This window comes from Peromyscus eremicus, chromosome 11, assembly GCF_949786415.1.
Source record: "Peromyscus eremicus chromosome 11, PerEre_H2_v1, whole genome shotgun sequence".
Classification (NCBI taxonomy): Eukaryota; Metazoa; Chordata; class Mammalia; order Rodentia; family Cricetidae; genus Peromyscus; species Peromyscus eremicus.
This window is the reverse complement of record NC_081427.1, coordinates 12,630,062-12,656,573: the sequence shown is the minus strand read 5'-3', so window position 1 is coordinate 12,656,573 and position 26,512 is coordinate 12,630,062. Positions and strand designations below refer to the sequence as shown.

The 26,512-nt window shown below is 41.5% G+C and overlaps 1 protein-coding gene across 1 annotated transcript in view; it reads right to left on the bottom strand.

The window, feature by feature from the left end:
* Fbxl7 (F-box and leucine rich repeat protein 7) overlaps nucleotides 1-21,626 on the bottom strand; it is a 366,946-nt gene extending 345,320 nt beyond the window's left edge. Inside the window, exon 1 of the mRNA XM_059276635.1 lies at nucleotides 21,305-21,626. Within this exon, the coding sequence (XP_059132618.1) occupies nucleotides 21,305-21,341 (37 nt within the window). The 5' untranslated portion in view covers nucleotides 21,342-21,626. The remainder of the gene's footprint in view (nucleotides 1-21,304) is intronic.
* Between the last annotated feature and the right edge of the window lie 4,886 nt (nucleotides 21,627-26,512).

The window sequence follows — 26,512 nt, the reverse complement described above, 5'->3', positions numbered from 1 at the left end:
ATTTCATTTTTTTTCCCAGTCAAAGTGGCTAAGATATAAATAGATGAATAAATGAATAAATGAATGAATGAATAAATAAATAAATACCTGAAAACAAATTCTGGAGAGGATGTGGGAAAGGTGGGAAAGTGGAGCCCTACTATACTTCAATCTCCTACGGTAAGTCTAACAAACCTTTTGAAAAGAGATGAAAATCATCAGTAACAATAGGAAAAAGGACGAAATTATGGACCCACAGCAGTTAATGTAACTGCATGACTTACTGCTCTAAGATAGCACCAAGGGATAATATCATTAGCTCCACCAAACATACCCCAAGGCTCCTTAATTCAGCTAGGTTTGTATTAAGAGAGACAGAGGCAGCAGCAGCATGTAGCCAGGAAATTACACACATGCAGATACCCAGACACTTAACCATTTTGATGCAAAAAAAGAAAAAGAAGCATTAAATATAATTGTGCTAATTTGAAAAGAACATCCTAAGTTTCTCAAGGAGAGATTTATCTGTTCATTACAAAAATGAGCCCTTCAGCCTCCCAAGAAGAACGTGTCATTTACTCCCACAAATGGACCATAAAATCCTCTCTGTTAACTGTATTTGGCTGCCTTCATTGGGCTGATTTCTTAGAGTAGCAAGAATGCCAGTGTTTTCAATCCTCAACTATATCTAATGCCAGAAAGCAATCCGGAGTCATAGCCCATGGCTCCACAGGAGAACCAGATCAAGGGCTCTACACACAGGGGCTGCTTAGTGATCGGAAGAGCAGGCCAGGTCTATAAAGCATTATACAATTGTTCATTGGAGCTTTACACCCATATGTACTTACATCACAACATAAAAAAAAAAGCTGTGAGCTAGGCACTCCCTAAATTAACCCCCCAAATCATCTGTATGATTATGTAAATTAACTGTGTTCCTAACTTGTCATCTGGAATAGCCTATCTCTACATTAAACATCAGCTTATTTGTGACAAAACTGGCTGGTATCCCCCCAAATCCATTCTCTCCTCCCACAGGAATACTATAAATTACACAGGTCACCATGAGAAAGGCCACACTTCTCAGCCCCACTTACAGCTGGGTCTGGACATGAGACTCTATTTGGGACAACAGGATGTACATGGGAGCTGTGTCTATGTCTGGGTCATGTTTGTCCTTCTTGTAAACTGGAACACAGATGTGTAGTGACATCATAAGGGACAATGGACCAAAAAGACAGAAAAGAACCACAGCCCCTGTATGACCTACACTAAGAACCACACAGGAAACCGGATGCTCTGCTCCTGTCCAACGTCTGCATTTTTACAGTAGCTTCTTAAAGAAGCTTCCATTTATCCCAATTAATAAACATGAGACCTACTGGCTGACATCATTTGCTGCTACATCCATAATAATTTCTTGGTGATGAACATGTGCTTCCCAGCAGGACAGTCACTTAGGGAGCTGGGGCCCTTGGAGAGGTGTTAGAATGTTTGAGAACCAAGTTTTAATTTCATTTACTTATAGCTAAGGTAAACTTAAAAAGAAACATGTCTCTAGTTGCTTTTTTATCAAACAGTTCCGTTGTCTTGAATATCTACCATGATTAATGTATAACAAATAGAAAGGTCCATTAGCCTCACAGACTGACCTATGGTTCAAAGTTTAACTTTTTGCCATCATGTTCCAAATTTAATAGAAGGTCTCACTCAAGAACTTTTTAAAAGCAGATGTAGGTACTAGGCTGAAACTAAATAGGAAGTATTTAAAGGTGTGATGGTATTTAATTTTTTAATTAAATTATTTTATTCTATGTATCTGAGTGGGTTTTTTTTCTCTGTATATATGTGCATGTCGTATGTGTCTGATGTCCGTGGATGCCAGAAGAAGTCATTAGATCTCCTGGAACTAAAGTTATGGATAGCTGTGAGCCACTACCCTGTGTGCACTGGGAACTAGGGGCTTTTGTCAGAGCAACGAGAACTCTTAATCAACCCTCCAGCTTCAGAGCTGTCACTTTAAAGGTGACCAAAGCTGCCATTTGAACAGGTAGGATGCATGAAATTCTTTTGTAACATCACCAATACACTGTCTTCCATAAAGCAAAAATAGCTGATTAAGTTTTGTAAAAAGAGAAACGCAACATAACCAGCAACAATTGATGTAAACAAAAAGTTTCTGTTTTATTCCACCAAACAGAGATCTAGGATAATCAAAGCCAATTGACGGGTATCTGGAGCATTTTCTAAACAATTTGGGCACACATCATATACAATTCCACTTTGAAGGGGTCATTTGTGTTTCTATGTGAAAACACTATAACATTCCAGGGAAACACATGTGTTAGGACGGAGAGCAATGCCATTTGCAACAGTTCTCAAGAGCATGTAACTGAGGTTCTCAATGTAATTATAAGAAGCAAATAATCCAAGCTGGGCAGAATGCCCAGAAATCAGAGTCAAAGGCAGACTTCAGAGTGAGACTGACAAACAGAAAATAAAGGGGTAGGCGTGCTGGGATGAGAGGAGAAAGGGCAGGGGAGAAGGGGAACTCCAGAGGGGAACAAGGAAGGACAGAAGAGGGTAGCAAGGGCAGAAATCGAATCATCAGGAACGGAGGAGAAACCAGACGATGTCCAGCATCCATCACAAAGATGTCCACAGATACCCTCATTTAAGAATTCCCATGAGGAATTGGCAGAGACACATAAAATTTACACGGTTTTTATCCCAAAGTGAGTTTATTAATGATCTCAACTTGTGCAATGTAGTCTCCATTTCTGAAAGGACTTTTAATGACAGTGAAAGAGGCATTTTTTGGTTCTTATTCAAAGCTCCATATTAGTCTAAATAGTTATATAAAAAAAAGTCCCCTGGTTCACATGGTTAACATTCGTCATAAACAACAGCAAGGATGAAGACACATGTTCAGTGCCATCATCATCTTTCATGTGCTTCTGGTGCTGGCAGAGAGAAGAGATGCATTTCTTCATGGGAACCTGGGACTTGCTTTATCCTGCTTCTCATAACAGAAGCACCCCAAGTTACTAATGTTTTTGAAACTTAGAGCTACAGAACCTAAATGGCTGAAAACTTTTGAGTCAAAAGATAATGATCCAGAAAGAAGCAAGCCCTCTGTCCTCACAATACATAGATGGTATTGCTAATTCCCAAAGGGAAGCGGCAGTTTTATATATATATATATATATATATATATATATATATATATATATATATATATATATATATATATATATATAACACTCAGACTCACAACAACAGACCCAGGGCTGGAGCACAAGCTGCAGCATCTCCTTCCATTGTGCTAAAAGTCAGCTGTACAATGCTAGCTACTAAGAAAAGCACCTTATTGAACTCATCCTGCCCTACCCTATATTAAGGTGCTGATAGAATGTGATCAGGATCCTATATCAGGATGCCAATAATAGCAGTGCTTATCCTATTAACACCTTCATGTCTGATCAGTATAATTATTAAGATACTGTGACACACTATAATTGTTTGAAACTTTCCACTTGTGCTTCTGAGGTCCAGAAACCAGTAGCATTAGCTGGGCATACTGGTGCACATCTGTATCCCCAAACCTCAGGAGGCTGAGAAAGGTCGATAATGATCTCAAACCAACCTGACCTACACAGTGAAAATATCTCTCGCAAAGAACACTTTCTTAAACAGTGACATTAAAATAAGCAAATAAGCAAATAAACAGCATCAACATCAGTGTGGCTTTGGTTTGATAAAACGCATGTCCTAGTAGTGTTTGTTATATGTCAGGATTTAGATATTTACCACTCACTGCTTCAACAAACCAAAGTCATTCTAAGTAAATAAGCATATGACATGTAATTCAATACTATGGCTATGGAAATGGGAACAATGGATGCACATATACCACACAATCAAAACATAATTGTATATTCCATTGACATGAGGATTCTCAAAAGGACAGGGTTTTCCTTAGTAACTTCAGAATCACTGAACAGTACATTAATATACTTTCAAAATGGCATAGAAAACTACTAGGCAGAGTCACATTCCCAGAGCCCAGGTGTATCTTCAAATCACACCAATTCTGCACTCCTCTGCCTCCCAAGGATATCTAGATTTGCCATCATAAAAGGGTGCTGTGGGATGTTCTCTATGCTGTAAATGTGTTGCTCTGATTGGTTAATAAATAAAGTGCTGATTGGCCAGTAGCCAGGCAGGAAGTATAGGTGAGACAAAGAGAGAGGAGAATGTTGGGAACAGGAAGGCTGAGGCAGAGAAAGATGCTGCCAGCTGCCACGATGAGAAGCAAGATGTAAGATACCGGTGAGCCACGAGCCACATGGCAAGGTATAGATTTATAGAAATGGGTTAATATAAGATATAAGAATTAGATAACAAGAAGCCTGAGCCATTAGGCCAAACAGTTTAAATAATATATGTGTCTGTGTGTTTATTTGAGTCTGAGCGGCTGCTGGCCCGGGCGGGACTGGAGATAACCCCTGCTACAAAAGGGTAGCTTGGACTGTTTCTCAAACTTCCCACGCAATCAGTGCCTGCAAAGGAAAATCATAAAAACAAACTACATTCTACCTTCCCTTCAATCAAAGCCAACCTGAAGGGGTTCTCCCCAAGAGGCAGAATAGACATCATGAACTCAGGCTCAAGTGTGATAGTCTCTAGCTATGAACACAAATTTCATCTTTCAAAACTGAATTCCAACAATTCTTCGGTTCCCTCTCAGACTCTTCCATGATTCTAGAATAAAGCATTCAGAGGCCATCTACTAACTTACTAGACCAAATCAGGTGAACCTAAAGGTAGTACAAGGAGGAATATTTGAGGTTGGTTTTTACCTGACCTCCCTACAAACAAGAACCCTGATGAGGCTGCCGGCCAGGAGAGTCCAGATTCAAACTCAGGCCCTTTAGCTCCTAATCTGCTTATGTAGCACCTCCCTTCCCCAAGCGTATCCTTCTCTGGTTTCCTCAGTGGACTAGGGGTTCCTAGAGGACATGTTAGTATTTGATTCCTCGTTGTAACTCAAATGGATGTCACAAAAAGTGCTGACCCATGGAAGGAGATTAATCATTATCCACTAATTAACTGACCAATACAAGAGTTAGTTACTTAGATAAACAAATGACCAAGTGCATCAATGCTTGAAAAATCCTTCATCCTATGAGTAGTACTACAGGAGACAAAAGGGCACAGGTAACTGTCACTCACTTAACATTCAACTCAAGGGAAGTTCAGGCCAATCAGAAATGGAGGAAGGTGTGAGAGCTGCTAGAGTGCCCAGCCTTCCAAGTCCTTCTGGAGTCGTCCATGTGCTCCTTCCCTCTAGCCAACTAGTCACTACCTCCTATCTACTTCCATGATGCCATGCCTTCCTAACTCTGCCCTCTGTCCTCACTTTGCTGCTAACTCCAGTTCCCTCTGCAGAACACTGTGAGGGCCTTGATGGGGGTCCTTAACTTCCATTCTGGCCTCCCATACAGATTCAAAATAAGGATGTTAGTAAGAGCAGCAGTTGGAAGGAAAAGAAAACTCTGGTTTATCATGACTCCAAGAGGAAGATTAGGTGTCAAGGCTACCGTCAAGTGGCTAATAAGGAACCAGGTGTCAGGCACTAGGTAATGCTGCCTGACAATGGGCAAGTGTGTTTCCTGAGCGTAGTTCCCTCCCAAATAGATGAAGCTGAAATATTGACCTCATTCCTCCCAAAGCCACCAATCAGGTAAGAACTCCAAGGTGGAGATTAAATTAATGATGATTCTTTTCCATGTGGAAGGAAACATAAGCAGTGGAGATTAAGTCCACCATAAAACCTGTAAGCTACATGCTTCTCTTGTAATCTTTCTAAGCTTTTCAAGGTAGCCTTTGTTAAACATTTGCCGTTTGTTCTGCTGCCATTCACCTGTCTTTATGTTGTTTTTGATCACAGGAATCTGTCTAATCCTCCAAGGGTGAGACTCACCTCACGTCACCTTCCCTTTCCCTCGTAGTCTATACACTGGTCCTGCTTCATTGTTCGTAGTCTATACACTGGTCCTGCTTCATTGTTTGTAGTCTATACACTGGTCCTGCTTCATTGTTCATAGTCTATACACTGGTCCTGCTTCATTGTTCATAGTCTATACACTGGTCCTGCTTCATTGTTCATAGTCTATACACTGGTCCTGCTTCATTGTTCGTAGTCTATACACTGGTCCTGCTTCATTGTTCGTAGTCTATACACTGGTCCTGCTTCATTGTTCGTAGTCTATACACTGGTCCTGCTTCATTGTTCGTAGTCTATACACTGGTCCTGCTTCATTGTTCGTAGTCTATACACTGGTCCTGCTTCATTGTTCGTAGTCTATACACTGGTCCTGCTTCATTGTTCGTAGTCTATACACTGGTCCTGCTTCATTGTTCGTAGTCTATACACTGGTCCTGCTTCATTGTTCGTAGTCTATACACTGGTCCTGCTTCATTGTTCGTAGTCTATACACTGGTCCTGCTTCATTGTTGAGCCTAGTGTCCCTTACTCCCTTCTCAGACATGCCTGAAAACTCCTGCTCAACCTCCACAGTCAATTCATAGCCACATCAAACAACAAAGTCCTTGTGCATATCCACAGCTTGAGTTCTCACAGCCAGGCTCTTAAGTCTTCTATGATGTGTCCCCATTCTGTACAAATGAAACACCATGGTGGCTCAGAGGGTAGATACAGAAAATGCAGAGGAAAACACACAACAGGCTCCCTCAAAATAAGGGGTCAAGTGTTATAAACAGGAAGCTAAGGGATTTTAAGGAAGAATTCATTTAAAAATGAGCATTTGAGTCCAATGACTGAATTTGAGACCAGGTCACAATGTGTAATCACACGGGAAGCAGAGTGTGACAGAGGCAGGGTCTAGGAAAACAAGGTAAGTGTATATGGAACACCATTTCCCTTGCTTGGCCAGGAAACTCTGTGTGTGTGTGTGTGTGTGTGTGTGTGTGTGTGTGTGTGTGGTGAGAGGCATCCTGAAAGAAGACTAAAACACCAATCTGGCTACAGAATACAATACATACAGACTTGAGTACCAAGCTAAAAAATTTATTTAAGTTTTAGATAACAAGAGTTGAGGAATGTCTCTAAAGCTTTGGAAATTATATAAAGTATGGATCTTTGTAGTAGCAATAATAATAAACTAATAATTTCTTTTTTAAATTAATTCTAAATTTCTCAGGATCATAGTGATTGAGTACAAAATAATTTGATAATCTCTGTGGGGCAATATTTGAATGTAATAAAATGACTAATGAGCTAGAATGATCATGAGACTACATATTAATTTATAGAATTTAGAGAAATAGAATAGATTTCATCTTGCTTGTGATTTAAGCCCTGCATGTTTCATCTGTCTAATGAATCTGTACTTGCCACTGATCCCTCGTGTAACAAGTATTAAATAAATCCCAAATTCCGTTAGTGACCAGGAATGTGAAATGTTGAATCCAGGCAACGACAACCTTGGCCATCTGCTCCTTCACTAACTCTCCCTGACTAGTCTACTACCAACTATGGCGTGCTCCATTGATTAGCCTTCAAAGAACAGTACATGACGAGCAAAATGGAGCCACACAGAAGTTCCTGAGGTATCTGATTTCAGTGCCCAAGCTGAACAAGCGGATGAGACAGATTACAGTCTCTAGTCCCATCTTCAGTCAGTTCTGAGATACGGCAGCAAATGAAGTCTATGCAGACTCTAAGAAGGCCCCTCCAAAAGCAAGAATATTGGCTTGTTTGGTCTCCTTTGCAGTTAGCTATGGCTATTGGTCAAGCCACCTTAGTGTATAGAGCTTGATGAAAGGATCAAACACAGACCCAAGAAGAAAGCCAGCCCATATCTTTTAACTATCTGCTAAAGATTCCTTTCTAAGGAAAGCTGGAACTCCTTAGGAAGCAATAAGTAACACCATGCTAGTACTTGGCTAAGACCAGCCCTGGAACATGCTATTTCACATTCTATTTTTTCATAATTATAAATTTGGGAGATTATGATTACATCATTTCTTCTTTCCATTTCCTTCCTACAACTCCTCCCATGTCACACACAACACACACACACACACACACACACACACACACACACACACACACACACACTGCTGTCTTTCAAATGCATAGCCACTGTTTCTTAAATTATTGCTATACATCTATATGATGTATATGTATAGGCATACGTATGTAAATATATATTTCTAAATGCATAAACAATACGCTCAGTCTGTAAAATGTTACGTGTATGTATGTTTTAGGGGCTGTCTTTGTTGTCTTGTGTTGAATTCTCAGTAAATAGCCTCCAAGGTGACTGGAATACAGGTATATTGGGAAGAACCTTGACAAATAGAAGGCAAGAGGAAAAGGCTGATTAGACAAAGAAGGGAGCTGACATTTGATATGATACAGTTATAATGTAGGATTTGACCATTTCTGTGAAGAACTATGTACCCAAGATTGCCTTTCAGGGTTGTCCCAAACTGTAACCCTGCTTTAGTTAATCAATGAATATGGCTATGAGCTACTGGAGACCCACACCCTGTGAGGGCATGTAATATTGCCAGTACCCAGGGACATGGACAGAGAGCTAGGGAAGGTACTATTAATCCCAAAAATCAATAAAAAGAAGAAGAGAATGGGAGCATGGTGAGGAACAGAGAAGCGGGTGAGAGAGAAACAGCTGGGCTTGGAATACCTACCTCAGCATACTGAACTCTGACCATCTGTGTGACCGTGGCATGGCTCTTTGGTGTCTTTGGGGCGCAACTCTTTCATGTAACATTCTCTGACCTGCTATCACTCCTGAGATACCCAGGAGCCTTCCATATTTCATTTGTGACCATTGTCTCAGACTCTCTTATCATCTATTCCATGGCCTTCATATTCTCAGAAGGGAAAGGACATGGGAAATCTCCTATGGCATTTGAAATCTACCTTAAGTATGCAGGCCCATTTTACACAGCAGAAAGTTCTCATCTCCATACTGCAGTGGGCGCTCAGCAACGCCATGATTAAATGAGATTTGCAAGCAGCAACATAGGGACTTCGACATTTACAATGAATACGATTATTCACTTAGTTGTATCTTTATTACCCATGCTCCCCCTTGTGAGGCAATTTTCCTTATTGGAAGTAAAGCAATCTCAACCAAAGCACTTAAAAATTATCCTTTTCCTGTTTTTATTAGCTGGTATCAAAGAAATGACTATTTGAAGCACAACCAACAGGAGGGAATTGGTTTTTTTATTGCTCAGTTCACATTGTTACAGCTTTAGGAGTGGAGAAAAGACTCCCCAGGGAAATAGTGTCTCTCCAAACACACTTTCGGGGTAATCAACAGGAAAAGTCTTCCAAAGGGAAGAAAACAGAGAAAAATATTAAAACATAATTAAATAAGCAAAGTATAAGAAAAATAAAACTTAAGAAAAGAAGCTGTTCAAGACAGAAATGGCACTGCTTAAAATTAATTGCAGAATAATATGCAGAATATACATTATCCCAAGGGGGCTATGTCACTCTTGCTGATCAATTTTAACAGCTGCTAGTCTTTAAAATCAAAACCCAAGGAATGAGTGAGCTCAGTGGGTAAAGGTACTTGCTGCCAAGCCTAAAATCCACCTGAGTTTGATCCCCAGAATCTACACAGTAGGAAGAGAAAGCCAATTCCAGCAGGTTGTTCGCCTCCACACATACAAAGTAGCACACACACACACACACACACACACACACACACACACACACACACGAATAAATAAATGTAAAAAAAATTAATCAAAACCTGGTGAGTGGAGTAGGGAGATGGTTTAGTGGGTAAAGTACTTTTTCTACAAGTCTAAGGACCAGAATTTGGCTCCCCAGCTCACACATAAATGTGAGAGAAGCGTGATGCCCCACCTGTAATTACAGACAGAGCACACTGGACAGAGACAGAGAAAGCTGCCTTAATAGACTAGCAAAATAGATGGGCTCTAAGTTCAAGTGAGAGATCCTGCCTCAATATATAAGGTGGAGAGCTACTGAAGGACATACCAAAGTCAACTTCTAGCCTATAGGTGTGTACATACAAACATACCTATGCACATGGGCATCCATACACATGTAAATAAACATATACAAGTATATATATATATATATATATATATATATATATATATATATATGCTTGCAAAAGGTAAAATAAAATGAAATGGAGAATAGTAGCAAGCACTAAACATCCCCCTATGAATATATGTATGTATACACCAGCACTTCAAATCAAATGTCAGTCAGGCTCAGTGCCATGCATAATAAAATCCCCAGCCCACTATTGAGACATTCAGTAAACAAACAAAACACGATGGTCAGATTGATGTCTGACCTCCATCGTGCAGAAAACTGTCCTAATGTAACAATGCATATCCTTTACCCCAGGTTTCTTTCTTCAAGGCCCATTTCATTATTCTTTAGTATGGAGTTTCCATAATTTATAGGAAAAAATTATGTACACACAAGACCTGAACAAGTTCATACCAGACAAAATCCCAGCACAAAGAAGGGAAGGTGGACACAAAGTCCCACCCTAACCAAGAAAGCTGTTTGCAAGAGCTTGTGGGAAAGGGAAAATCAGTTTTCTCCAATAGAGTGTCACTGTGTATATCAACCACACTCCAGGGCAAACTCATGCCCAAGAGTAGTTGGCCAGTACAAAAACAAATACCATGGGTTTTTTGTTTGTTTATCTGATTGGTTGGTTGGTTTATTGGTGTTTGTTGTCTTGGCCCTTGTTTGTGGGGACTTTGAGAGAGAGAGAGAGAGAGAGAGAGAGAGAGAGAGAGAGAGAGAGAGAAAGAGAAATAACATTATGATGAGCAGATAAGATCTGGGATGAGTTAGATGTAGGAAAAGAATATGATCAAATAACATTGTACATAATTTTTAATAAATTTTTAACACTAGGAGAACATGGCCCACCAAATCAACTAAGTGAATTCATATGGGCTTACAGAGACTGAAGCAGCAAGTACAGGGCCTGCATGGGTCTGCATCAGGTCCTCTGTCTTATGTTATGTCTGTTAGCTTGGTGTTTTGATGGGACTGCTAACAGTGGGAACAGTTGATCTCTGACTCGTTTACTTGCTCTTGAGACTCTTTTCTTCCTATTGGGTTGCCTCCTTCAGCTTTCACAGAGGGCTTTCTCCTTGTCTTACTGTATCTTGTTTTGTCCTGTTTGGCTATAGTCTCTTGGGGGCCTGTTCTTTTCTGAAGAGAAAATAGAGGGGAAATTGGTCTGGGGGAGAAGGGAGGTGGGAGGGAGATAAGAGGGGTGGAGGGAGGGGAAACTGTGGTTGGGGTGTGTTTTATGAGAGAGGAATCTATTTTCAATGAAAAAAGTAAAGTTCTATACTATAATAATTTCAAAGATATTATTAAAGAAACATTATGTTGAAAGGAACTGTTTTTGTATGTGTGGTATGAGGAACTGAACTAAGAGCCTTGTATATCCTAGGTGAAGGTTATACTGCTGAACTACACAGGCAGGGCAATTTACTTCTTAAGGGCAAAATGTCCAAGGTGAAGAAAGGTTCACAGAAAATGTGATAGGACTGTTCATGGTATTTTGGGAGCAAAACAGATAGACTATTGCTCTAGATTTATCTTCATTTACTCACTGAACAAACTCTAAAGACTACTTTGTGAGTAGGGGTGTACTCACCTGGGATTAAGGGCATGGTAGCATGAATAATGAGTAAACACTAGAGACAAAGAAAAAATCAGGAAAACAGAGTTTAAGCTAGAAGACAGTGAGGCAGTATCCCTTGGAAAGGTGATATCTTATAGCAAATAAAGGAGAACAGTGGTATAAATGACCGTATACTAAATTTAGCATCAGAATGACCCCATTTAATCTTCATTGTCAAATGAAGGCAAAGTATTTAATCTCCTAAGGCCTTAGTTTCCTTGCCTGAAACCTTGAGATCATGGTAGACATAGTCCCTGTGATGTAAAATGGTATTAATGTCTGAAATCCTTTACAGTTTACAAAGAAATTTCACAGACATAATGATGAAGAAGCCTCCCAGGGCTGGCAAAACAGAAGGGCAAGCTCTCAAATATATGTCAGGATAAATCCCCATATTAAATGCTACTTAAGAGTCTGTAGCTTTTAAGCCAGAGGGAAATATAAGAGATGAATTCCACAGTATTTACAGAGGAAAGAAAATCATGCACGTTTCTTAGTCTTCTGTTGGCTGTTATTTTATAAGCAGATCCAAAGGTCATCCCAAGTAGAGGGCTATCTCAGAACAAAGATCCGTTAAAATTAATCATGCTCTGGGGAAGCAGAGGACAGCCTCTCTGCTTCACACTCTGCAGACTCCAAGGAACATGCTAATTATTTTATATGCTAACATTATTAGATACTAGATAGCCTGCCAATTTGTCAGCAGATTGTTACCTAATGAGCAGTTAATCTGCCCTTTGGAGAGCCGCACAAAGTTGGATAAACGCTTCCTTCAGAATGTGCCTTTCATTTTTGACCGGGCTATGCCACAAAACCATCTCTCTTTATCCCACGCGGCTACTTCTTAGTCACCGAGTCTTTGAAACAGCAAGTAAAACAAGACTGAAAAGTGTCCTGGCTGACACCCAAATGGCAAGACCACGAGCACAGTGAAGTAAGCAGGGGCTCTAGAGCAGCCCTGGGTTTCAGGCAAGGCGCCACCAATCTGTCCTGTGTACCCAGGACGGACAACTTCCAAGCCTGTATGCTGGAACTATGAAGCGGGAATATGAGTGTCTGAGAACTACAGGATGGTTGCATCATGTGCTTAGAGAAGGTCATAGTGACTAGTAAGTACCCAATTACTGTTATCTAGTTTCTTTAATTATCTATTTATTTACTTACTTATTTTGAGAAAGAATCTTGTTCCATAGTTAGTACTAGCCTGGAATTCACCATGCATCCCTGGCTGGCCTTGAACTCATGTCCATCCTTCTGTTTTAGCTTATCAAGGGCTAAGATCACAAGTAGGCAATATCATGGCCAGATTTTTAATACTATTAAAACATTGACTAAACTATAGTAAACTTAGCAATACCCACACCCGCCATATATTTATTAGTAATCATATTGTTTGTAAGTGACATTTCCTAAGTAAGAAAAACTAAGTGAGCGTAAATTATATTGTCAATATTAGAGGCAATTAATGTTCTGATTCCTCACAACTTCATTTTATTGTCTTCTTCACTCATTTCTCTAAATGGTTTTTCTTCTTCTCTACCATTTTTTTCTTTTCTCATCAACTATGAACATAACTGACAGTTGGAATGGGTAAGGCCTTTCCTTGATCATGGACTTGGCCATGCTGTTCCCCGGATATGACCCAAGAATCCAGCTAAACCAAAATGTTCAAGTACATATGTAAGCCAACTTTGCTGACTTCATCACCTTGCCAAGAAGTGGCTTACATGCAGCAAAAAGGTCAATCCACAAGTATAAGAGAAATGCTTGAGATTTTTTTCTAGAAATTCTGGTTGTCTTTCCACTGCTACATTTGCTCGGAAAGTGCAGCACAGGAATTTACCACAGAAAGGGTAGCAAACAAAAAAAATGTTTTAATAACATTTCTACACATTGCTCAAGGCTTCTAAAGTTACAATTATGAGTTCATGCAGTGTGAACAACTGTTTTTCATTAGTTACTGGTTGAAGAATGTAAATATGAATTGGTAGAACGAGCCCGTCAAATGCACAACCTAATAGAGATTTACAGCTCCAGGAACAGTCCACCACACTTCAACCATGGAGCAGACAAAATGTTGACCATGTGTTTATATTTCATTACCGAGGAAAATTCAGAGATGGTTAGTGATTATTCATGTCAAGAGTTTTACATCTATACCTCTTTGGGGTATTAACTAGTACATTTTAGAAGTCTCCACTCTAAGGCTACCTTTCGCCTTCATTGCCGCACATGGGCTTGGGAAGCTCCCAGGCTGGCCAGGCATCTCTGCCCCTTCACTGAAGCATGTCAAGGTTCTCACTTACATGGAACCCACAGGAATCACTGACTATGAACCAACTCATTTGAGAAATGAAACAAGAAGATTTGGGGGATAAGAAAGGAAACAATGTCTCCATGTTTAAGAATACAAGTTGCTGCCTGGCGGTGGTGGCGCACGCCTTTAATCCCAGCACTCGGGAGGCAGAGCCAGGCGGATCTCTGTGAGTTTGAGGCCAGCCTGATCTACCAAGTGAGTTCCAGGAAAGGTGCAAAGCTACACAGAGAAACCCTGTCTCGAAAAACAAAAACAAAACAAAACAAAAAAAAAGAATACAAGTTGCTGTTTCAGAGAACTCAAGTTTAATTCCCAACACCCATGTCAGGTGGCTCAAAACTGCCAGTAACTCTGGCTCCAGGTGATCTGACGCCCTGCTCTGATGTCCAGGGGCACTGTATGCACACACACACACACACACACACACACACACACACACACACACACCTTTCATTAAAAAAAAAAAACAACTTTCTTTAGAAATCATAAGGTATCACTCCTCCAAGCAAGCAGTTTTGTTTTGACATTTATTTCTAGAAAACATCCACATCCTTTAGGCATTTCAGGGTGTGTAGACACATGTAAAGGCTGTCACAATGAAGAGAGCATCTCAATTCCTAAGTATACATCCAACTTATCACTTACTCACATCTAGTCTATTTGAAAGATAAAGTCCTTCTGTGCATCTGCACTTGCTGACCTGTCTGGCTACTAGTTTAGAGGTAGTTTAAATGTATTGTGTCCCCTGGAGGTTCCACATGTTGAAATTTGATCCTTATTACCAGGTATTAAGAGAGTAGATGCTTAATCTGATTATGTTGTTCAAAGGTGGAGCCTCTGTGAAGCAATCAAAAGAGATTGGTTCATACAGCACCCTAGACCTAAGTCTTAGAGGCTTTAGAGAGAGACATGAGCATGTTCTTACACCACATCACTTAGCTCTCGTTATGAGGCACTCTGCAGAAGGACCACCACTAGAGGCAACTGTGAACTCAATATATCCCCTCTCCTCATAAGCACCTAGCCACAGGTGTTTCATTTAATATCAAAACGGGAGCCAAAAAAACTGACCCCTGTGTGTATCTTCTCAACTAGAATACAAACTTCCTTGGACCAAGTCTTATCCCACTGAGAGATCAGTGAGACCAGCAAAAGGTCCCAATTCTTAAACTAAACAAGAACAAACCAGCTTCACTCCAGGGCAAATTTGACTGATGCTGATTTTCCTCTCACCATGTAGGAGGAAAAAGGATTGCCCCGGTGTCTGCCAGAAGTCACCGGCTGAAGCTTCTCACAGCTTCTGGAAGGGCATGCCTTCCCTGTCATTCTAGCCAGTTGGCAGCTTCTGATTAAATGCTAGCAATTGATAATACCAACTTTAAAGTCACATATACAAGGGCAAACATTGACTTGAGGTGTTGAGCATGAATACAATCAAAAGACCTGATTTACATTTAGAAGTTCCCCGTGTCCTGTGGTAATAAAAAAAAGTAACAATAACACTGTAAGGAGAGGGAGTCAGGATCCATGCTTGCACAGAGACTAAGAAGTCATTTATCAAACCCGATTTCCATGTAGGAGGATAGACTCCAGAGAAGGCAGGGGAATAAAAGCAATCAGTAAATAAATAATATGTATATATTTTGATAGATACACTTATTGGGCTATCTATATGTATATATATATACACATATATACATATATATGATACATACACACACACACACACACACACACACATATATATATGGAATAAAAATTTACCCAGAAAGTGTGAAAGGAATGCTTTTTTAAAAATATGTTAATTAGAACAAGGGAATCCGTGGCTGATATGTATAACTGAAATGTATTGTAAAATAAAATAAAATAAAATTTTAAAAAAATTAATAAAAATAAAAAATTAATAAAAAATATGTTAATTGATATAGATTTATATCACTTCCCCCTCCAGCCCCTCCCACATAGCTCTCTCAGGCCTGCACAAGTTGATAATCTTTTTTTTAGAATTATTATTACATACATATGTGTATATATGACAAATGTCTAAATACAACCTAGTATGTCCATCTGTGTTGTTTGTGCAAATATGGTTTCAGAGCTGACCAGTCTGCACTGGACAACCAATAAGACGGTTCTTCCTCCTCCCAGCTCTATCAGACATAAATGCATGTGGCAGAATCTCTTGCTAGAGAACTGACTCAAAACTCTCTGTACCACACCCTTCATTGTGATCACCTTGCAAGGCGAGGATCCTGCAGCCTCCTAGGCAGGTCACCTTCAACTATTGCACAGGGCTTCTTTCATTGGAGTCAAACCTAACTCCCTACAACTTACATACATTGTGAACACCTCAGAAGCTCGAACAGCCAACCAAAACCCAGAGATGACAGCAAAGACAGGATAGAGGAGGGGCAATTCTTAATTACTCAATTCAAAATTCATTCTGTTCAAGCGGCAGAGGGAGTTAAAACAGAGCTGAGACTTGGTTCCCAACGTGGAAAGACGGCCACCTCTCCTTTCAGGCCTTGAAGTGTTCAAAAAAGATCTCCAGTTCTCCGAAATTGCTCACCACCAGACCAACCATGGAACTGCCAGCAGCACAGTAAAGGTGCTTTAATTTTAACCAAACACTGGAACACTATCCTTTATCTTCTGATTTGCATCACAATGGAATTATTTGCCTCAGGCAAAGGATGAAAACCTTCTTCTATCACAGAGTTATGCTGATATTTACAGTATGTCCAGGCCAACATTCACAGTTCTGATATGCAACCAAAGAAAAATAAGACAGAACTTTAGAGGAATGCACAAGTAGATGAAACCTATTAAACCCCGAATCTTGAGAAATTCTCCATCCAGTGGTCAGACTGTAGCAGCTACTATGCAAGACTGACAGTGTTATACTCTCAGTAGACTGAAAGATGCTGATACCCATGGACCCCCAAAATATAGATTTTGAAACTTTAATTGCAATATGTTAGTATTAGGAAGTGAATCCAGTGTGTATGTGTGAAGGCAAAAATCCTCATGGACAGGATTTGTGTACTTTTAACAGTCCAGATAGCTAGCTCAGCCTGTTTCCTCAATGGCCTTGCCAGGATACAGGTAGAAGTGAGCATCTACAGCCTCAATGAGAGGTTCTCACCAGAACCTAGGCATGGAGACATGCTAGCTGCTCTCTGACTTTCAGGCTCTAAAACTGTGAGAAATAACTTTTCAACGCTTATAGTCTTCCCAGGATATCACATTTGGTTAGAGAGTTTCAGCGGATGGAAACAAGGCAGCAATTTTAAAGAGCAATAGTCTACCTGGATCTCCAAAACTCCATATCCAACTTCCTGTAAATCTTGGTATGAATTCCAACTTTCCAATGAGGCCACACAGTGACTAAAACTATATCTTATCTTAGCCTGCCAAATTTCTCATTAAGAGACTTTATAGCCCCTTGTAGCATACCATATGGTTTCTCTGTTACCTGTCCTTCTTTGTGTCCTTTGTAACAATGCACACAAGGTCCTAAGAGCTCCTGGCACACAGTGGCAAGGAAAATATCTATTAGCTGACAAAATCAATGACTCTGGAATTGGCCAGTATTACTGTAGGAAAGAGACATAGGAAACCCTGCCCTATAGGATGACTTTGTGGATAAAGGGAGACAGTGCATGCCAGGTTCTTACAATCAAGAACAGATACAGTAGACTTTGGCTAGTGCTAATTGCCATTACTGTTATTTCAAGATTTCCCAGGTGGTGGTGGATCTGTGATGACTTACACTCTCAAGCAACTGGCTCTCCTCATCTGAGATGGTAAAAAGACCCTACTAGACCCAAAAGCTACCAGGGGTCAAGCCCCATGGCTGTGACCTCTCCAGCTCCAATTCAACAAGACCTAGGGCTTTGCAAAGGAGCTGTTAACAGTGAGCGCGCTACTGCCTCTGACCTGTAGACACAGAATAAACATAACCCCAAACCCTTAAAAGGCAGAGAAGGCAGCTCCCCTCTTCCTACTTGAACTGAGATTTGTTTATTTGGCTTAACTGAAGTCAAAGCTAATGGTTCTAATGCCTTTGAATCCCCCCAACTCATTCTTCATATTTTTCTCTGCATAGGCTGTAACTTATACTTTCTGAAACCAGATAAAGAACAAAAATAATGGTCTCTCATGAAAGAATTTACCAGAACATACTAATCATTTAGACATTGGCTTATGTTTCTAGAAAGCTAAAGATTAAGGATGTAAGTTTTTCCCCCCAGGAGCAAAATCCAAGGCCAGCCTAAAGGCAGAGTATTAATCTGAATGTTCACTAAGAATTTAGGGAAATAAAACACTCTGAAATCACTCATTATGGATTCACAGATATCTTTGATCTCAAAAAAGAAGAGAAGACTTAGATACCAGAATTAGGAGGACAAGTGGGAATACGTGAGCAATATAGAGGAGAAAGGGGGTTGATATTTATTGATTTCTTAGCAGTTAAGTCTTCACTTGCCTATTAATTATAATAGGTCTTCACAAGGCTAACCCTCTCCAAGTGGTCCATTAGAAGACATTAAGAAAGCAAAATGAAATAAATGGCTGTACACTTAGCGAAGAGATAATGGCAAATCTTGCTACTGAGAACCACTCTCTTCACTTTGGAAAAGAAAGACCCCAGGAGGTGAAGTTGGAATCAAGTTCCAAATTCCCAAGTGGATGCTCTGTTTTCTCACGAGAAGATCTAAAAACTTAATGCACACAATATATGATGAGTGTGTAGTTCCACGAGGAACTCCAAACTCCAGTTTCTGACAGTCTTCCAGGCAATGTTAACCCCACCTATCCTTGGGTCACAGGAAGGTGAAAGGTGCTGTCCACTGCACCTGTTAAGGTAGTCTTACAAAGACCTTTAAAGATGTATAATGTATTTCCCAAGAGAAAGTAAGATTATCCATAAAATACTCACAGTTAAAAATTTTAATAATTCAATGATATCTGCAATATCCAGAGGCTGTACATACTGTCAACTGTCAGGAATTATAGAAATATAGACCTGTGGTTTTGAAGCATACACAAACATCACTGATATATATTTGAACAAACATAGTCTACACAGTCTACGTATAAACACTCTTTGTGTTTGACGTATATTATACCTCAGGTGCACTCAATCCAGAAAACTGTCTTGATTCTCAGTCTTCTCTGATAACAGATAAAATTAGTAGGTACAGTTTTCACTTTCTTTTGAATTTGATACTTTGGATAAGTAAGATGCCACAATCATATTATAAGAGGCATCTCTGTGCAGGTTTCTATCATGCCACAATACAGCTTTATTTAATATACCTAATTATAAATAGAAGGGGCTACAGTATAACAGAGAGGAAGGAAAAGGAGGGGGGAGGTCTGAGGTCATGTTACTTGGGGTTTCTCTGTTTTCTTTCTCGTCTATCACAGAGGAATCTTGACTCATCTGAAATTACTTGATGAAAACTAAACACAGTGTGGCTCTCCAGCCAAAACTCACAAACATTCCGATTGGTCTCATCTGATCAGCTGAGCCCGAGGTTCCCCTCCCCCGCTTTTATTCCTATAAGAAGTCTACAGTGTATCTAAATCTGATCCCAGTAAAACTTGACTTGCACCGAAGTGAAAACGCAGAGGTAGCATTTACGGGTAACAGCTGGAGAACATTAGTTCCCTGTCTCTCCCTTTTTCTCCCAAGGGTTGAAAATTCTGCTGTTCAGACAGGAAGTCGTCATATACCACACACTGTATGATACGATGATATGCCGAGATGTAAGAACACATTACAGAGGATTAGGAGAGCCCTGCAATGGTTTAGTTGGAGAAGCAGAGTAAGGACTCTTGTACTTCTCAGACCATGCTCCCTCCACCTCCCCCCCCCCCATCAAACACACAGCTGACAGGTACCCTGACAGTTACTGAACACCTTTTGATGACTCAGAGTGAAGAGGCTTCATTGTTCACCTCTCCACACATTTTAAAAACATTAACTTGAATACCTTTGGAGAGCTGAGTGGCCAAGGTTCTCCAATAATCTTTTCTGGCACACTGTCACACTTGCTGTCTAAAAATATTTTTTTTCCAAAATATTTCTCTCATGTATCTGCCCAGGACAAGAATATGATTATATGCATATATATGCACAAGTACATCTGTGTATGTAGAAAATATATACATATACATGGAATTCAAAACATGATAGTCTGGAAAGAAATGATTTTTTTAATCGTGTGGATTTTTTTTTTCGGAGCTTTGCTTTTAGTATAACTTAACAAAGTTGCTCAGAAATGTACACAGAGACAAACAGGGAGAGACCCCAAGTTTTGAGCAAGCTGATAAGGGCTTCCTCACCACCACATGCTGAATAGCTATTCTGCATTCCTACCAGTCTGCAAGGGCTGGCCCCCTCCTTTGTAATCGCCTGTGCTCTGGGGAAAGGCTGTAAGGCCAAACCCTGCCGTCTCCTCACGCCCTCCAGCCATGTTCACCAGATACAGACCTTAACTCTTGAACTGTGGAACATGTCTTGGCTGTGTGAGTATCAGGGACATGCTGTTAATCACTGGAGTTAAAACACTACCGGTATTATGCAAAGTGGGGGAGGCGGGACTGAAAAGGCAACCCACACATCCATCATCCCTTTAGGAGTAGGCGGAGTTTAAAGTTTCCCCAACTTCCAAGTTCTCACTTGACAGGCAATATTTCTGTGCAATTTCCAGCCCCGAGTAACAGATGGTGCTCTGCCTGTCTTGAGCCTCGAGAGAGCCCAGACAAAGCTCCCAGCCACTCCGTGCCTCGCGGGACCCATAGGTGGTTAGTTTCATGGAGCTGTCAGACCAGGGCAGTTAGCAAAGAATGGAAGCTTAACTTCTTCCAGAAGTTTTTTCCTGGTACGAAGAAGTCCAGGGGACTGAATCACAAAGGCCTGGGAAAGTTTCACTGCTTCAATTCTCTGCCAAACCGTCACCTACACCAAGGTGCGCAGGGAAGGAAAGTTGAGGCACGTGTGCTCAGAAAGAAACACAGCAGAAATACAACTTGAGCAGTCCTAAAGACAACCTGGAAAATTGCTTAAGGGACCCCGGTGGTGGAAAGGCATCCTCGAGGTACCAGAGATTGATCACGCAGAGCCCAGAGAGAAGACGACAAGCCCAATCGCACCAAAGTAGGGTGCGCCTGAGCTGTGAACGAGAGGAAAGGGAGGGGGGCGCGATCCTGGAGTCGGGGAGACGTTCGGCCCACTCACCCTCACTGCCGTACTGTTTGCCATTGTTCGCGCCCATCCTGTCGCCGTCATGCCCGCCGTCTCCCTGGACACTGCATAGCTGGGGTGCACCTCCTAGGCGGCGGGGCAGAGGAAAGCGGTCAGGACCGGACCGTTAGCTGCACATGCCCCTTCTGTGGGCCGATCTGGGAGGGGACGGCCCTGCTCTGCGGCGGGAGCGGGGAGTACTAGGTCCTCTCCAGGCACCCACGGGGTGGCAGGCCGGGTCCAGGACAGCCACTGGGGAATCTCAGAATCCGCGCTCCAGGAGCGAGGGAGCTGTGCGACGCAGAGCCCGCGCCCCGGTGCCGCCCCTAGGCTCGCCGCGCCTCCGCCGCCGCGGGGTCCCCATGCGCCTCCGCGGTCCCCAGCCGTGCGCGCTGAGCCGCGCCTGCCCCGGGCTGTCCCGCTCCGCCGCTTCCTCCCTGCACCCCCGTGTGTCCGCGGCTTCCCCGGGGAGGGCGCGGCGGCCACTTGTTGCGATGCCCCGAGTGAGCGGAGACTTGTGGCCCGGCGCTGCTCGCCCGCGGGCCGGACTTTTGTTAGCGCCAGGCGCCTCCTCTCGCCGCCCAGCGTCAATCACAGCTGGAGCCCCGGGGAGGAAGGCCGGCCTGGAGATGCGCGGCCTTTTAAAGGGGCAGTGCGCCTTTTCCGGGCTCCGGCTCTCGGCCCCCGGCAGGGCTCCGGCTCTCCGCGCCACTCGAGAACCCTTGGGCGCAAAGGAACGTGAGGAGCGCTGCGTTTTACTATTGTTCTTTTTATAGACTGTGAGCTTCTAGTCGTCCTTCGAATTCCCGAAGAGTTGTCTTACAGATACGGCCTATGTGGGGCGTGAGGCGTTTAAAATAAACACGCCATCAGTCTCCGGTTCTGACATATTTCAGGTACCTGTGCTGGCAATCTCAAGTGGCTCCCCGGGTTTGGGGGCTACAGCGAGGAATGGAGGAGGAAAACTTGAGACGAACTTAGCTGGGTAGCTGGGAGTGGTCTCTGGAGAGCAAAGACATTCCCCGCCCTGCGAAGGAGGTTTCCTGGCTCGGAAGTTTTAAAAGCTTCTGAGCCACCAAGTCTTTCCCACCCCCATTTCTTTTTTTTTTTTTTCTTGTAGTTGATGCCATCCTTTGTTTACTACCTTACTACCTCGTTTCGAGATACGTGGCATTTGTAAAGCTTTTTTTTTTTTTTTTTAATGCCCCTGTGGTATTCCTTCCATTAACTAGAAAAAGGAAACTCTTTATGTTCTACTCCATTTCCGTGTAAGTACCTACAAAGTCCCAGCGAAGAACAGAGCATTCATCAGGCAGGTTTCTTTGTAGTGAGATAAATGCAAGGCAGTTTCTCCTTACAGATGTTGTAAATTAAATTAAAGCTTAGTGGTCCGTTCATCTTTATATATACATATGAATTGAATAGAAGTTCTTGAATACAAACCCCGGGGGGATTGGTGATCATGTATTTCTTCTAAAGGCTTCTGGTGAGATGAATTGACTTCTTGCAAATTCTCTTTGGAGAATTTCCTACAATGTTCTTTGTTAAAGATAAAACATCATGTTTCAGATTTAAAAATCTATACTTAACATACAAATGCCATATTCTAAAATAAAATAATAAACGTATAAATGTTCAAGGGTAGAATGGAATAGTTCTATATCGTATTGAGAACATTTCTCGTTTCCTAGTCCAAAGACGTGAAAAGAATATTTTAATGACTTTTAAAATATCTAGACACAGTACCAGGATAATAATGTGTAATCCCCAAATATCTGTTTAATTAAATGAAATTAAAAACCTGTATCGTGGGCTTTCCATTAGACTCTCCTAGAAAACATGACGCCAATCTAAAAAAAGAGTAGACATCAGGGTTATTTTCTTGCAGAGAAACAGGGTCCTGCCTGATTCTTGGGGCGACCTTGAACATCTATCTGACCAGCCTGCCTCCACCTGCTGGGGTTACAGGCATTGGTCTCCATACCTAGGTTTGTGCATTGCTGAAAAGCAAACCCAGGACTTCATTCACCCTAGGCGAGCCTTCTACCCACAGAGATAATCCCCAACCTTCACCCCAGGGGATTTCATGTCTCAGTTGAAGAACACTGTCTGAACTTTTACCATTTGGGCAGCTTCACTGAAGACAAATCAACAGTAATCGAGGATTTAAGTTTCTGCTACCTGTCATACTTGTGCACAAGGTTAACCCCACTTGTGAAATTCCAACTTAAAACAAAATAGAAAAAAAATGTTTAACATCATTTAGAAAATAAAAGTTGATATAAATATATGTTGGCCCACTCTCTGTGAAAGCTTGAAAACAGTAGTTAATCAGAAAGAAAAGTTCTGTTCTCATCAAACATCAAGGTATATGAGAATACACACTGTTTTTTAAAATTAAGATATTGCATAAATGTTTTTATGCAACCCAAAATTTCAGTGTTTTTGCATAGTTTCCAAACCCCAAATTTTCATCACCAATTTACAAGCCTCATGAGACAAATATAGTGTTTTTCACCAACATACTCAACTTTCCAGCCCAGCTCCCAACACAAGGAATCACTCATCCATCACTTGCAGAATGGCTGAAAGCTGAGCAAAGAAATAACAGTGCCTGGTACAGTATTCCATCTTGTCTGTCTATGCCAGTTTAAAGGGGCCAAATTATTGAAATATGAATCTAAGTGAACATTCTATGTCACTACAAAATAGAGTGAGAAAGCTTGCTCCACAGGAAGGAACCTGTGCCTGATGCTGTTTAGTGGGCCAAGAACCCAGACTGGCTAGGTCTTAGGCCCTAGGGGGAAAACAGAATACTATTATTCTGCTAAATAGACATAGTATTAAACCGCCCCTAAGTTCTCAGCATTATTCCCATAGATTAGCATGTCTCTCAGCTCTCATCAGAGAAACTTGTTTGTACACTAAGTGGCAACTAGTACAGAGATCCATAAGTGGTCAGTGTACAGAGCATTAGATTGTGGAGTGCTCAGCTCTAGATGGGACATCTACATCATACCTCTTTCCCCATGGCTCAACGATAACCACAAGACAGACAGAAAGACTGAAAGAGCCAGTGATGGTAGATCTAGACATCTACAGTGAAACAGTATTTGCCAGACATGACAGGGCCATTGCACACATGACTCAGAGCAGCTGTGACAGCATACACAAGACCTGCACGAGATCAAGCCCGCAAAATTCCCAGCATGGGTTAAGGAAGAGGGTAATGTAGTGGGTGGCTGTTTGAGCCATGCCCTGAAGCACCGCCCCTACTGAGGTAGCAGGTTGCTGTTACACCTGCCTATGATCTTGAGGTACATGCCCCTGGGGCATGACCACTGGGGGACCCTTAATACCTGGGATGCACATATGCTGTCACTCTTTGCTACCTTGTGGTTTTGGATACTGGTACAGATCAGGGCACAGCTTGCCAGAGAACCACGTTGGACCATGCCTCACCCTTCCAGGATCGTGCAACAAATTCCTTTATTCTATCTTGTGAGTTGACCCCCAAATAAATTCCTTTGTTCATTGAGCAGGCTCTGTGGCTTGCTAGTGATATAATCACATTGTCTGGCACCCAATATGGGGCTCCAATCCACGACCCTGAAATTAAGAGTCTCATGCTCTACCAACCTAGCAGAAAACCTAGCTTAAGCTCTGAGCACCTACTTGGTAGCTCACAACCATCTGTAATTCTAGTTCCGGAGGTTCCAATGCACTCTTCTGACCTCTGCAAGCGCTAGACATGCATGTGGTACATAGTTTGCACTTTCAAAGCTGCTATGGTCAACTGGGACTAATTTAATTCAGGCATATGGTAGGTTAGTTTTGGTACCAGAATTCAGCTTTGGTTCATATTTTCCTACAAGTCCTTCTACGGTCTAGGGTAAGAAGCCAACCCTAGCTTATATGTTATTTACAATGTTCAGAGACTGAAAGAAATGTCAGCAACATCACAAACACACCTGACATCTCCACAAGCATCATAAACAAACATGTTTGCCATACTTTTATGACTTACAAGGTCACATGATGAAAGGGAAGAATAAATTAAGAAAAATTAATTACTGCAGCCAGTATGTGCATAAATCCTTCATAGGTTTGTGAAAGTGGGTCAAAGGCCAGATTATATAGGTGCTGTCAGCATAACCGCTCTGTATTGTTCTTATAATGAAATGTGGGGGGATTTTTAAGTGGGGATATGATTTGACCTGATTAGTATTCAAAACTGCATGGAAAATGGACAGGCTCTTAGGACAACAAGGACATATCTGTAGCTCTCTGTACTGGAATAGATGAGTCAAGTTGACTTTGATCTGTACAACATGAAGGGTTGAGCAAGTGAAGCACTCAGACTCAGAGTGTACTTTGGGGACAATACTGACAAAAATTGCCTAATTGTGGTTTCTCAAAAGAGGACAATTAGAATTAGTTGCCAGGATTTTGGCTGGTCAAGGGTAGATAGGGTCATTAGAACGGTGAAGGAGAGACATTTGGAGATAGCTGTCTGAAAGGGAATATTGTCGTTCAGAAATATATATTGCACAAATTAAACTTGAGGAAGCAATTGGACATATGGCTATCATTTGTGTTAATGACTCTGGTATCAGGGAATAAAGCATCCCTGGGCATATTGATTTAGGAGTCTTTAGCCTACAAGAAGTTTTAATCACGTAGATCTAGATGGTGGAAATTAGGAAGAACATACAAATACTGTGGGAAATTGGGGCTAGAATTGAGCATATGTCAGCATTTCATCCCACAGAGGAGGAATAACTGGCAAAGGAGACAGAGGAATAAATAATAAAGTCGAGTGAAAACACAGGAGATAAGGGTATGTGGAAACCTAAGATAAAAATACTTCCAGAAGGAGGAAGTAATGGTTCAGTGTGTCAAATGCTGCTGACTATTTGGCAGGATTTGGCAGCAGGTGATCATTGTCAGCTGTCTGGGAAGCTCTAATAAGCCACTTAGGCAGAGTAGCATGAAACAGACGAATTGGGGAGGGAGCAGGGATGCTTGTATTTATAGACTCTACTAGGCGATACTTATATGTTGGTAGGGATAAACCAACAGAAAGGATGTATGATAACAACAAAATCACTGAGTTGAGAAAAGGAAGAAGGAAATGGCTTGGAGCAGAAGCAGGAAGAGGTGCTCCATCAAGAGATGCAGCTACACTATGAAATCAGATGT